General features: G+C 42.0%; 1 protein-coding gene across 2 annotated transcripts in view; it reads left to right on the top strand.

Moving 5' to 3' along the window:
- The window catches only part of ARID5B (AT-rich interaction domain 5B), a 184588-nt gene that overhangs the window by 153383 nt on the left and 17039 nt on the right, over positions 1–14166 (top strand). For both annotated transcript variants that reach the window (XM_065894449.1, XM_065894448.1), the window contains one exon: positions 8051–8148. In XM_065894449.1, the coding sequence (XP_065750521.1) occupies positions 8051–8148 (98 nt within the window). The remainder of the gene's footprint in view (positions 1–8050; positions 8149–14166) is intronic.

The following is a 14166-nucleotide window of genomic DNA, read 5'->3' as shown; positions in this document are numbered from 1 at the left end:
ACAGTGATTATTCTTCTTCTGTTGAATGAACGAATGAATGAATGAATCACACAATCAGCAGATCACCTGACCACATATTTACTGAGTGTCTCATGTGTATAAGGTATTGTGTTAAGACACTCTGGGAGACATAAAAATATCTAGGCCAGGGGTTCCAGTTGCTTACCATCCAGGAAAGGCAGTAATTATAAAACAAGGTGGAAAAAAAGATCAGTGCCGGGTTCGGGTAAAGTACTTCCTCGTTTAGAGATGGGGAAGAAAGACTTGTGGCTCTGATGCCAGTTGAGCAGGATTTTGGAGAACGGATGGAATTTAGACATGAAAGGTCATGACCTTCTTGGAAGAGAAAATCAGATGGGGAAACAAACTATGTAGGTAGAATAAAGTTGGGTATAGAGAGTTTGTAACTTAAAGTAGAGTCACTAGGTGGTGGGGATAAGTGACCGTGAAGGGGAATCCAGAGAGAAGGATGCACCCGAGGGAAGAAGGCCCTTGGATGCTAGGCAGTGAGGGATGGGGCTGGGGGCGATGAAGATTGATAACAAGTTAAGTGTTCTGTTTTGCCCCTTCTCTTCCTGCCCTGCGTTGTGCTGGATGGAGTGGAGGAGAGAGTGACTGGGATGGGTGGACGTGGCAAGACCAGACGGGCATCTGCTTTCCATCTGGTTATGTGTTTCACGTCTCTTCAGCCAAGTCACAAAGAGGACAGGTGACCTGTGGGGTGGCCCTTTTCCTCCTTCCCTCTCCACTCACCCTTCAACTTCTTCATCCTTTGGCGGGTCCCTGCCACTCTTCACAATACGCCGTATTTTTTCATCTCATCTCAAGCAGTGAATCTACGTGGCTATCTCACTGTAAAATCTATTTGGGGCCATAAACTGAATGAAGCCAACTGGTGGGATTTGTCCTGCCTTCTTTCTTTCCTTCTTTCCCTCCTTCCTTCCTTCCTTTTTAAAAAATGCCTCATACTACCTGTTGGCCCTGCAGGCGCTTAAGTTTGCCACTCCTGTTTCTACCTTTAAGCTTTTGAACCTGTGAAGTACAGAAAACATTTTTCTCTAGTGTATTTTGACTAATAAAAGTCTGAGATGCTCAGTGAGGATTCGGTTTTGAAGTCACTCCAGGAGATGTATGAATGATATCCACAGTCTGAGGACTTAACCTTGTCATCGCAGCCTTACTAGAGGATACTTATCTGTGAGATTATCTGATGTCGGAAGCAAGTGTAGACTTGTCATTTAGAGCTCAAAAGAGATCTTAGAATCTTCCAGATCAGTGAAGAAGATTCTAAAGGCTTCCCGGAAGCTACTCAAGAACTGGGGCTCAGATTTTCAATGGGGAACTTTAAAGTATAAGTAGTTTTCTAAGTCTCTGAGATATTAACTCTGGGGTGGGGCCTGGCCTGAGAATTTGAGAATCCTTTTATTTTGTTTTAAGCTGCCCAGATTATGTTCATTCAAAGCTAATGGTAACAGTGATGACTAGACCTCACAACGCCTGGCTTCAGAAGCCCCCGTCTAAGTCAAGTATCAAAGATTAGAATGTTGTCTTCCTGCTAGTACTAAATAAACGCGATAAACATGCCAGAGTATTAACATGCCTTGGCTCAGAAGTAGCACAAAGTTTCCAACGAATATTTTTCTGTTTGGTGAAGTGGCAATCTAAATTGGGACTCAATAAGCCATTTTCATTTTGAATAAGGAAAAGTGTAGCCCCCTAACTTTACTTTTCGCAAATTGGCCTTTATGCAGAAAAAGATCCTTGCCCTGCTCCAGATGAAACTGAGGCACAGGGAGATGAGATGAGCTGAATGGGGTCACCATGGCATTCTTCACATTCTGAACTGCTGAGAATTTTGTGCATAATTACTTCAACCTCCACAGTATCACTGGGAAGAAAGAGATTTATAAATTCTTTGTGCCTTCCATTCCCAGCAGTCTCTTATGTATCTTTTTACGTATTTGGGGTGATGTTTTGGGGAAAAAAAAAAAAAAAAAGATCTAATAACCTGCCTTCGTTGGTAGCATCTTTCAGTCACTTCTTTGTACTTAATACGAACCTTACCAGATATACTGACTATTAGCTGAGATTTTCTGATTCTTGAGAAAAAATGTGTGACCTTAGAAGATGGGTCAGGAAGTCTGGAAGATGTAAATACTCAGTAATAGTAAAAAATTGCAAGTTTAAAATGTGTAGATATATTTCTTCTGCTGTTAACTTGTGATTGGATAAAGACATCTCTCTGGAATTCCTTCTGGTTATAAAAAGAGGCCATCTTAATTGGCTTGTTTTTGTTTGTGGTTATAAACTATTCCAAACCTTCTGGTTCGAATTGAGGATTACGGATTATTTCATTTTAGTCCTTCACAACCCTCAAATTGAATTAAAAAAAAAAAAAAGAGCACAAGTTCTATTTTAAGCCTTTACAGCATTCAACTAATGGCTATATTCTGTTCTCTTGGCCTCTTCTGCCTCTGCTAGAAATGTATATTGTGTCTCTGCACCCCTAGGTTTCGAGATCACAAATGTATTGAATGGATTTGATTTCCTAAAGAACAGTACACTGGCATTTTGATTGGTTGGCAATGAGGACCCTTCTTTAACAGTCATATATCCAATTTCTCCTTCCAAACATTTGAGAGTCTGGGTCACCTGCAGTGGAAGAGGCAGAACTGAATCAAGTTTTGCTGATGAGCTAAGGAGGTCTTCACTTCAGTGTCTGGTGAAGCAATTAAAGCTTGCAGAGTAGCTTGGGGTATTACCAGGATGCAGCGTGTTGATGATGGTTTGCTAAAGTGATTTCCATTTGGCTAAACATTTGATGGCGAGCCAGAAGCAATATTTGGAGAGAGGTTGAGTCGGGAAATGGGTCTTGAGTAAATCTTATCCTAGAGGCAGAGGACCATACAAGTGCTGCCTTCTAAGAATGTCAGCTCACAGCCCCGCCTCGCCCCATGGGTGAGACCGGACCATTATTTCCCAACTGCAAGAAGTCACTTGTCTTCTTGCTGGAAGGATTAGGCTTTGACATCAGATTCTGGCTTTGACATCACTCCAAGGCATCCTCTGAATCTAACCCTAGTTCTCTGGACAGACAAAGCCTCTCGCTTAATTCAAAATTCTCGAGGCCAAAGATGATGTCATATCGCTTTGAAAGGCTCCAGTTCCTGGAGTACTACCAGGAAAAAAAAGTCATCTTCCTTGAATTCAGTCCACCCTCAAGGTGTCCTGAGGAAAAAGGCTTTCTCACAGCAGCTGGGGCAACACTGCTCGCAGGCAAACTCTCCTTCTGACTTCATAACGTCCTACACATTCTTACGGTTAATACAGTAGTGGAAGCACTGACGACCGTTTCCTCACCAGTCCACAAAATACCAAAATTATTTCATCCTAGTGACCTCAAAGGTAGGAAAATAAAGCCTCCAAGACTGTATCTTGGGTTAAATAGTTTTCCAATTTTTTTTAAAGTGACAGACGATTTTTTTTTTTTTTTTTTTTTGGCGGCACGCGGGCCTCTCACTGTTGTGGCCTCTCCCGTTGCGGAGCACAGGCTCCGGACGCGCAGGCTCAGCGGCCATGGCTCACGGGCCCAGCCGCTCCGCGGCACGTGGGATCTTCCCAGACGGGAGCACGAACCCGTGTCCCCTGCATCGGCAGGCGGACTCTCAACCACTGCGCCACCAGGGAAGCCCGACAGACTATTTTCATCAAATAAAATCATGGGAGGGACAGATTCCTTTCCCACTCGCTGGGCCCATTTTCTTGGCAGGGATTAGCATTGTTGAGAGTTAGTTTCACACCACCTTTTAAAACACCACCTGAATTCCAAAAAGCAGCTTGAAAACCACTGTACAGTCTACCCTCTGTATCTGAGGGTTCCACATCCGAAAATTCAACCAGTCTTGGATCAGAAAAAAAAAAAAATTTAATTCCGGAAAGTTCCAAAAAGAAAAACTTGAATTTGCCAAGTACCGGCAACTATTTACATAGCATTTACATTGTATTCAGTAGTATAACCAATCTGGAGATGATTTAAAGTATACAGAAGGACGTGCATATGTTATATGCAAATTTTTTATGGGACTTAGGCGTCCGCAAATTTTGGTATCTGCAGGGGTCTGTGGATACGGAGAGGCGACTGAATTCATAAGCCGTGAAAACTTCATGAACGTGACAGGTGTAGAGTGCTTTTCACAGAGTTCCTTGGGTCTTATCCACACTAGGGAAAGAAGTAACTATCAAGTGTCTTCAAAGTGAGATTAAGTTTCACATGCACCTGCACTGGTTTACTTTACCTGGGTGTGGTCCACTCGGTTTTCCGTCTTGCTTTATGGTTAATTGTATGCGTTATGAATCCTGCTAGATTGTGAACCCTGAAAAGCGGTGACGTCTCTTTCTTCTCATGCTATCACCCCACCCTCAACCCGCCACCCTCCCTTCCGCTTCCGAGCCTCTGTACCTGGTAGTGTCCTAGAATGGTAAGCAGCAGCAGATGTGTTGATGTCAGGAATCCCACTGCTTGGATGAATTTTCTTTAGGAAACAGACAGCCAGAGTTCTTTGTATCCTTAAAAACCTAAAATAATAGAAGGTCAGGTTGAAACATGAACATGTCCAGGAAGCCTGAGGCTTTGTGAGAGAGTTGATCAAGCTAACCCCATGGCTAGATCAAACCTTCCAGCTGAATGGGGCTGGGGGCCAGATGCCAGGAGGCAGACATTGCTTCTGCCTGAGACTGGGTTTAAAGCTTACACACATCCAGAGAGGACAAGAGAATAAAAACCCAAAGCCGATGCATGCCCAGGCACGACGAAAGCCTGTTAGTACAGAAGGCAGATGTACACAGGTGGGGGCATGATGCCCAGGAGCTGTCCCAGCTGCGTCCTCCTATCCTCACAGGGCTCTGAGACCCCCTGTAGGTTTGGACAAGGCGAGGATTTAGACGTTCCTTTGCTGTACAGCCTATGGTCAGCGTTTGAATTGAAAGCGCATCTGGGCACAAAAAATAAGAGATGTATACCCAGGAGAACTGTGTACTTAAAGGCGTTGAGCAGTTGGAAAGAGCACATTTTATGACTTTTCCTGTGGAAAGAAAATATCTCAAAATGGCCTGATTCATCCAGGCTGGCCAGTGGAAGTTCAGTAAACAGTTGAGAACCCACTTCCTTGAAGGCCCAGCCCTTGTCTTTTCTCCACTGGTAAAAACTGTATTGAAACACCAGAACCTGCTAGCGGGGGGCTGAAACAGACCCCTAGCCAGCTGCATACGGTTTACTAATGCCAAGTGGTGACTGATGCTGGCTTCCCGCGGCCACAGCTTCAATCCTAGTGTCAGCAAGATTTTTCGTTTTTCCTTTTGATAATTCATTATCTATTCTCAAAGAAGTTTTGTCATTTCTGTCATAGGCACGTGTTTAACAGGGCATCCCCTAGTCTGGATGATGGGTTGTGGGTAGGGAACACGGCCAGTTTCCACACATATCCCTGTCAGCAGTGGCCTCTTGTTCATTATATTTTTCACAGTCAGTAGTACTCTGTTTATATATTTGGTCATTTGTTTATTTTTGGGTATCTGCCACTAGGATGCAGTCATCTTGGGTGCTGGGTTTTTACTGTTGCCACCCAGCTGCTAGCACAGTACCCAACAAATGGGAGATATTCAATAAATGTTTGGTGAGTGAATGGATACTCGAGTGAACGGATGGATTCTGGTATAATTGGGACTTATCCGTGATTTAATGGTGAACCTATGTTCTAACTAGAGACACAAGTGGGCAGGGTGGCAGGAACCACAGTTTTAATGGTTTTACTTTAAGAGAGTAAAATCTCAGAGCATTGGTAACCCAACCCACCCCCTTACATTCTTGCTGACCTCGTAGTAGCGATGCTATTTTCCCACTAGTGAGAATTTGAGAAATTGTAGCAGAAGCTATGGGTCCCACAGTTATCTCCTTCCTTCAAAGCAAAAGGCCCCTGGAGTTCTATATTGTCACCCTGCTACACTGTTCATCAGGTCATTCTGATATGGAGGCTGCTTTGATGTAGTGGAAAAAAGTCTGCTCTTGGGACCATAAGACATCGGTATGAATCCTGACATTCCCACTCTGCTGCTGTGTGTCCTTAGGGAAGTCGTGCAACCTCTCTGAGACTTGTTTCCTTTGTCTGTGAATGAGATTCCTATAATCTGCCTCACAGGCTGATACGAGGATTAAATGATATCATGGATATGAAAACTCTTTACAAAATATAAAATACAGTGTACACAAGAGATACAAGAGTGATGGTTTCTTTCTGAAGTGATTGCAGGAACACACATAGGCTATTTTCCAGGGCTCGCACCTCACCTGAGGGATGGGAATATGGAGATTTGTTTCAAGGGACTCAGTATTCTAAGGGCTCTGAGGAATAAGGTAGATACTTGGAAGAAGGGGAACCTGTTTATTCTTCTGTGATACACAGGTCTAGAATGGATCGGCCTGAAACTGTAATATTTAAAAGGTTGGAGGGAGATTGTAACTAAATACAAAATAATTACCAAAATATGTGTTTTCAGTATTTTTAAAGGGGCTTGAAAAAACATTTATTATTGTAATCTAAACCAAGCTACAAATACAGGAGGATTTTTAGTTATACCTGCTCGTAGATCTAAGAGGTGGCTCAGGCTAACAAGAACTATTGAAACAAATTGGTTCAGGAATGCTTCATGGGACATTGAACAATGCAAAACTCACACTGTCTCGAGGTCCTACTTGGGTCTGTTAAGAAGGGTGTATGGAAATGAAGGGGTTCTTTTTATTTGAAATGGAAGGGGTACTTTTACCCTATGATATTTAACCACCCTTCTCCTCCTTAGATCGCAATCACAGAGCCCCTGGATGCACGCTGAGATTTTTTTTCACGCATTGCTGCCTCTAGCCCCTAAGTGAACTCCGCTGGCAGCTCTGCGGGTGTTTTTCAAAAGAAGCCTCCTGTTCTGATTGTTTAAATGCCACTGGCACCTCTGCCACGCCCTGCCCCCTGCACATTCCACTAGCAGAGTTTTTTCCTGGAGCCCTGTTTAGAAACGTTCACAAAGATCTCAGAACTTGCTCCGTCTTCCCAGTTTCAAGGAAACACTAGATTGCTCAGATGTAGTAAGTGACGTGGTTTCCCCAAATGAATCATTTGCTAGATCATGCATCTGTTATTTTGTAAAATCTTAATTTCTATATAAAAATAAAATTAAAGAAAAAAAAAAAAAACAAGACCATAGTATGCCTTTCGGTATGTTGCAAGCTGTTTGTTTTTATTCACCCAACTCAGTAAAATACAGAGCTTACATTTTAACTTTGGAATATGTTAATTTTCATAGGATTTGATGGATATCCCATTTTCCTGACCTAAGTGAAGAAAAATAAACAGCTTGTGACATAGACAGTTTCAGATTTTGGTTTTGTTCTGATGGTTAGAGGAGCTGGCATAAAAATATAGCCTGAGATGACCATAAATTTCATAACCAACTTGATCATTTTAATTAATTTGTGTAGGAATTTTTTTTTAGTCTTTAAAGTAGGCAACACATCACAATAGTTGAAAAACCAGAAGATACAAAAGCATGTTTTATGAAAACTCTGTCTTTACCTGTGTACTCAGCCACCCATTACCATAGCCCTTAAGCAAGTAATGTTAATTCTGATTCATTTAAACTGGTACACTAAGATATATTTTAGCTGAAGTCTTATTTTATTTTGATGCTTTATCACATGACATAAAGGAACAGAGTATAAGTTTGGGACCTTGGGGGCAAATAACTACATGAATATCCAGGGAGATGCCTCAGACAAAAATGCGCTAAGGGTGACAAAATATAGAGCCCAAAGCAGAATTCCATTTTTACTGTAAAGAAAAATGCTAAAAGTGAGATCTTAATATAAGCCCGTAAGTCTCCCATGTATTCATTTGGACTTCTCTGTTTCTGGGTTTCCAGAATAGACTGTTGCGTATGTATTGAATCCTGGCACTGTGAATCTCTTATGATGCAAGATTAAATTTCTCATTGCCACTTTTTTCAGATAACAGCCCGCCGTCAATGGAAACATATTTATGATGAATTAGGCGGTAATCCTGGGAGCACCAGTGCCGCCACTTGTACCCGCAGACATTATGAAAGGTAAGGCACCCTATCTTGGAAAGTCGTTGATTAATTAAAAGTGTGTTAATTGGAAGTTAATTGGTCAAGCATAAGACCTTTTAGGAAACAGAAAATATCCCTCTGGCATTTTACTTTGTATACTGCCTTGTGATTTTTAGGGAACATGGCTTTCTCTGGTTATAAGGGATGAAATTAGATTAAGTTCGTTTAGTTTGGTTTTATCCTGTGACCACCTGCCTGATGATACTTACCCCTCCCCCCCCCAAGCATACATTATTCAATATGTTCTCTGTACTCTGTAGGTTTATTTACTACGAGAACTTTCAGCTTCTGGAAAACTTTGAGATTCTGGGGTCTGTGGTGTTACTATGAGGTTGCCATGTAACTGCATTAATATTGAAAAGTGTTAATGCTGACTGTATTAATATTGAAAAGTAAGCATTTCTTTAATAAGAAAATTGGTCCCAGATAAGATCCATTGTTTTTTCCCATCTTGGTGTTTTTCTCCTAATGCTTTCGACCCAGGAAATCCTTTCTTGCCAAGCTCTGTGTGGTTTGGTTTTCTAATAATTTCAGCTTCTCTCAGAAAGGTGATGATAATGCAAGCAAGAACTAATGCCAAATTGGCCTCCTATGCGGGTTGTATCCTCAGGAATTCTTCCCCTTTGCGTTAGGACTGTGTTACCCACAACGCTGGAGACCAGTTAGCATAAATCACGCGTTATCCTTGCTCTGTACTTCCAGCCCCTACTTAATTTCTTTAGGTCATAACAACTTCCTTATCACTGGCATTTCCCTGCAGTAGTGTTGACCGACTTGGCTTCATGGTTTCAGATTCAGAGCTTGTGAGATCCGAGTAGAGGTGTCTGCGTTTTAATGATGGCCATGGATGGAATGAAGTCAAGACACGGTCAGCTGAGCAAACGGGCCAGTTAGCTTCCTCCTTTGAAAACTAAAACACAAGTGCTAAATTTGATGGTAGCTCTTCACATAGTCAGTTACCATTCCAACTTCAACCCACATGCTTAACACCCGTCTCTGGATCATACAAATGCATCTTCAGATAATGTCACCTCACACATCAACTCTTAGTCATATTTCTTTTGAGCCCAATTATATTTTTATCTGCATTGCACTTAACACAGAGCCTCTTTTAGCATGGCCATTCAGTGAAACTTGGAATGTTTTTATAGGTATAATCGTAGAAAATTGAGCTGGGTTTAGTACCCTATGAAAAATTCTCACAAAGTATTCCCAAGAGATTGCCTTACTTGACAGTGTTATAATGCAGAAGGATTTTTAAAAAATTGATAACAGGAATTCAAATTATTACTTTGCATAGCATTGTTTGCAGTATACTGCACGAATTTTTTAAATGTGTTATTTCTCGCAGTATTTAATACAAAAGCCCGCACCCTCACTGTACCTAACACTTAACAGCACTGAAGTTCTAGTACGAAAAGGCACTGGTACCTGGGATGAGTGTTCTGTAGTGTCTGAGGTACCAGAGTCATCTTGTTTTGATTATGAGTCAAGGCTTTAATCCAAACATTTTCATTAGCAACACTGTCTCTACTTTCAGATAGTGAACCTCCCTTAGCTCCATGTGCCAACGCCCCCAGCATGTGAACCATCACACTTAAAGGCCCAGATAGCAATTAAAAGTTGAAAAAGGAGTGTTATCTCAGCTGGGGGCCGGCTCACCTAGGTAGAGTGAAAAATTAATCAGGTGTATTAGGCAGCATCACATGGTCAAAAAACAGATAAGGTTTGGGACAGAAAAAGGATTGGATTCCATAGTACTAGGTACGTGTGTGTGTGTGTGTGTGTGTGTGTGTGTGTGTGTGTGTGTGTGGCTCTGTGTTTAATTTACTCAAGCAGTTGTGTGGATAAAAATAGCTTCAATCTTAAATGAAATGCCAAGATATGTTCTTCTGAAGGTTGTGTACTTTTGTTTTATGATTTACCTCTTCCTGGAGTAGTAGAATCCCACATGCCTTCAGTCAGTCAAAATGGAAAATTCTAATAGAGATACCTCCAAGTTTAGCAACTAAAAACATTATTAAAGATTTTTAGAGATTTTTCTTCTCTCATTCTTGGGAGCAGACTTCATAAAGGTTTAGTCTCCCACTGGAATACATTTTTTGAAAAGCTATGTCGGTTACTCCTCCAAATCTAGAGTTTGTTTGGTCAGTGTATCGGTCAGGATCCAGGAAGGAAAATAGAAATCCGCACTAAGTATTCAACAGAGAGAATTTACCGTAGGGAACTACTTAACAAGCGTTGGTGTGAAGCAGTCCGCCGCTATGGAGGCAGTAACTAGAGGTTTCCTAGGGTTGAAGGAATAGAGAAAAGAAGGTAGGTTATCACCACCCAGAAGTTTGGAGAGTGGACCTCACCAAACTGGGGTTCAGATCTCTCATAGGTAGAGGCGCCCAGCCAGTACTGGTCCTTCAGGAGCTCAGAGGGGAGGCACCGTGGAGCTGGGCGCCGTCCTGAAGAGGCATGCTCTGTGGCTGGGGCCAGACCTCAGAGGAAACGCACTGAAACTACTCAGGGATTGTTGAAAGACGCGACAGGGTGGAACCAACTGCTGCTGCTACGTCATTGTTGGGTTGGCACTGAAATGAACAGCAAGCGAAAGGGAAGGTGGTCCCTTCTCCCTTCCCCTGGCCTGCTAGGGCCCCACTTGCAGAACCCCAATAGGAAGACAGCTGACAAGAGAGACATGTAATTTATGTTGTCCCGGTCCCAGCATCACCAGGCAGAGCACAGAAGAGTGGATCTGGAGCTGAGAGACAGTAGTCAGCTGTGGGCGCCCCACGGGGCCCCCAACACAGAGATCCCTGCACAGAACCTGAAACCCAGGTTGGAGCACAGCTGTTCCAGGGTGATTAGCATGGTCCTTAACCCGTTCTTGGCATTTGCATTTCCTTTCTTTGTCTTAATTTAATTTTTATTTTACAGTGGAGTATAGTGGATTTACAATGTTGTTTGTTTCAGGTGTACAACTGAGTGATTCAGTTATACATGTATCCATTCTTTTTCAGATTCTTTTCCCATATAGGCCATTGTAGAGTATTGAGTAGAGTTCCTTGTGCTATACAGTGGGTCCTCGTTGGTTATCTACCTTATGTATAGTAGCGTGTGTACGTTAATCCCAAACTTCTGATTTATCCCTCCCCGCCATATTTCCCCTTTGGTAACCATAAGTGGTTTCTGATATCTGTTAAGTCTGTTTCTGTAGGGTAAAATAAGTGCATTTTTATAATTTTTTAAAACTAGATCCCACGTATGGGTGATATCATATAATATCTGTCTTTCTCTCTCTGACTTACTTCACTTAGTATGATAATCTCCAGGTCCATCCATGTTGCTGCAGATGGTATTATTTCGTCCTTCTTTATGGCTGAGTAATATTCCATTGTACATATGTACCACATTTTCTTTCTCCATTCCTCTGTCAATGGAAATTTAGGTTGCTTCCATGTCTTGGCTATTGTAAATAGTGCTGCAGTGAATACTGGGGTGCATGTATCTTTTTTTTTTTTTAAAGAGTCTGTGTTTTTCAAACTAATTAATAAGTTATTTATTTTTTTTGGCTGCTTTGGGTCTTCGTTGCTGTGCACGGGCTTTCTCTAGTTGCAGTAAGCGGGGGCTACTCTTTGTTGAGGTGCTCAGGCTTCTCTTTGCAGTGGCTTCTCTTGTTGCGGAGCACAGGCTCTAGGCGCGCGGGCTTCATTAGTTGTGGCACGCAGGCTCAGTAGTTGTGGCTCGTGGGCCCTAGAGCACAGACTCAGTAGTTGTGGCTCATGGGCTTAGTTGCTCCACGGCACGTGGGATCCTCCCGGACCGGGGCACGAACCCGTGTCCCCTGCATCGGCAGGCGGACTCTCAACCACTGCGCCACCAGGGAAGCCCTGTTTTAGTTTTTTTAAAGAACCTCCATACTGTTCTCCATAGTGGTGGCACCAATTTACATTCCCACCAACAGTGCAAGAGGGTTCCCCTTACTCCACACCCTCTCCAGCATTTACTGTTTGTAGATTTCTTGATGATGGCCATTCTGACTGGTGTGAGGTGATACCTCATTGTAGTGTTGATTTGCATTTCTCTAATGATTAGAGATGTTGAGCATCTTGTCATGTGCTTTTTGGCCACCTGTATGTCTTCTTTGGAGAAATGTCTATTTAGGTCTTTTGCCTGTTTTTTGATTGGGTTGTTTTTGGTTTTGTTTTGATACCGAGCTGCATGAGCTGTTCGTATATTTAGGAGATTAATCCCTTGTTGGTCACATCATTTGCAAATATTTTCTCCCATTCTGAGGGTTGTCTTTTCATTTTGCTTATGGTTTCCTTTGCTGTGCAAAAGCTTTTAAGTTTAATCAGGTCCCATTTGTTTATTTTTGTTTTTATTTCCATTACTCCAGGAGGTGGATCCAAAAAGATATTGCTGCGATTTATGTCAAAGAGTGTTCTGCCTGTGTTTTCCTCTAAGAGTTTTACAGTAGGCACTTACTTTCGCCATCTAAGTCCCTCTTGCATTGTTGTGGTCAGATACAAGGGATGTCATGAATAATTAGTAATCTCTAATAGTTAAATCAACCATCTGCAAATATTGGTATATTTTTTAAAGAAATCAGACTCTACTTACCGTAATGCCACCCTCACTCGTTTGAACCACGCTCTAAAGGAGTCACCCATACTCCCGCGTGTTATGGTGGGGAGAAATGTCTGGGAATGACGGCGCTAGATGTCCTACTTCTCTTTGATGGTTCTACCAAAGAAGGGAAGAGTATACACTCAGATCTGTCCAGGGACTTGAACCAGTTATGCTTTGGTCAAAGAAAAGGCTGAAGCTCTTGACTACAACTGTGTTGAGTGATTTTGGTAGATTTCACTCATTCTTGCTACTTATAGGCTGTGCTAACACAATTAAAACAGAGATGACTAGAATGGTGAAAGGCCATTGTCTTCCAGAAGGTTCAGGGAGTTTTAAAGGGTCAGGGTTTTGTGAGCAAACATCTAGTCTGGAGATGCCCTTGGCAGTGTTTAAAGCCTTCCAAACCAGACGAGAATGACTGGAGTTCCCCCTCTGCTGCCGGCTCACCTGGGCTCTTGTTTTCACTCTAATATAGGGACTGGCTCCCTTTCCTGTTTCCCTACCACCAGCTTTGCTTTCCTAGAAGATGAAGAAGCAGTGAGTGATCTACTACGCATTATCCACTGATTTATTTTTCATGCAGTGTGGTTCATGCTTCCAGTAAATGTTTTCATTTTCCAACAAGAAAAAAGTAGCCGGTTCCCTCCGTAAATGTTACTTGTATATATTAGTTGGGCACTTTTGGTTTATTCATGAGTGTAATAATGAAAGTGCAAGTTGTTGAAAAGAATCAATGTTGTTTTCATTTAGGGCATAGCAGGAATGGTAGGTACAATGCCTGTGGATGCATCATTGTCGCTGAAGGCCTGACTGGTCCAAACTTGCCTCTGATTGGTTTAAATCAAATAGGTCCAAGCACTTCATAAAAATGTCTTTGTCAGCCTGGTTTTGCTTCCAAACCTATTCATCTCTGTCAGTTTTTAATGTTAGTACCAGGCTCCTGGCCGCAGTCCATTAGTACTGTACTTAATTGCTCATGTTACAGATGATCACCAATATAAAAAGCATTAATGTTTCCCCATCGAAAGACTGTCGCTATGTAGATGTCTCCAACTCAGCAAAGCTTATGAAGTGTGGTTATCCTGGACACTTCTTGTTCAGGATTTATAGATGAAGTTACTGTAGATTATAATGCCAAAAAAAAAAAAAAAATGCCCACCTCCTTCTGTGCAGGACACGTCTCAGTGGAACATTTTCTTTCTCGTTCAACTCTTCGTTGAAGATGCCCCGAATAACTTTCTTTTATCAGTAAAGGAACAAAAAGGAAAATGGTTACTTTAGTGGAATTCTCTTAGCTTGATTTTTCTGGAATAGTAATTCACTTTAAAGACTGTTTTCACATGCAGATTTGTTTTCTTTTCTTTTTTTTTTTTT

The sequence above is a fragment of the Phocoena phocoena genome, chromosome 16 (genome assembly GCF_963924675.1).
Source record: "Phocoena phocoena chromosome 16, mPhoPho1.1, whole genome shotgun sequence".
Lineage (NCBI taxonomy): Eukaryota > Metazoa > Chordata > Mammalia > Artiodactyla > Phocoenidae > Phocoena > Phocoena phocoena.
Note: the sequence above shows the minus strand (reverse complement) of the source record. Positions and strands in the feature narration are given on the sequence as shown.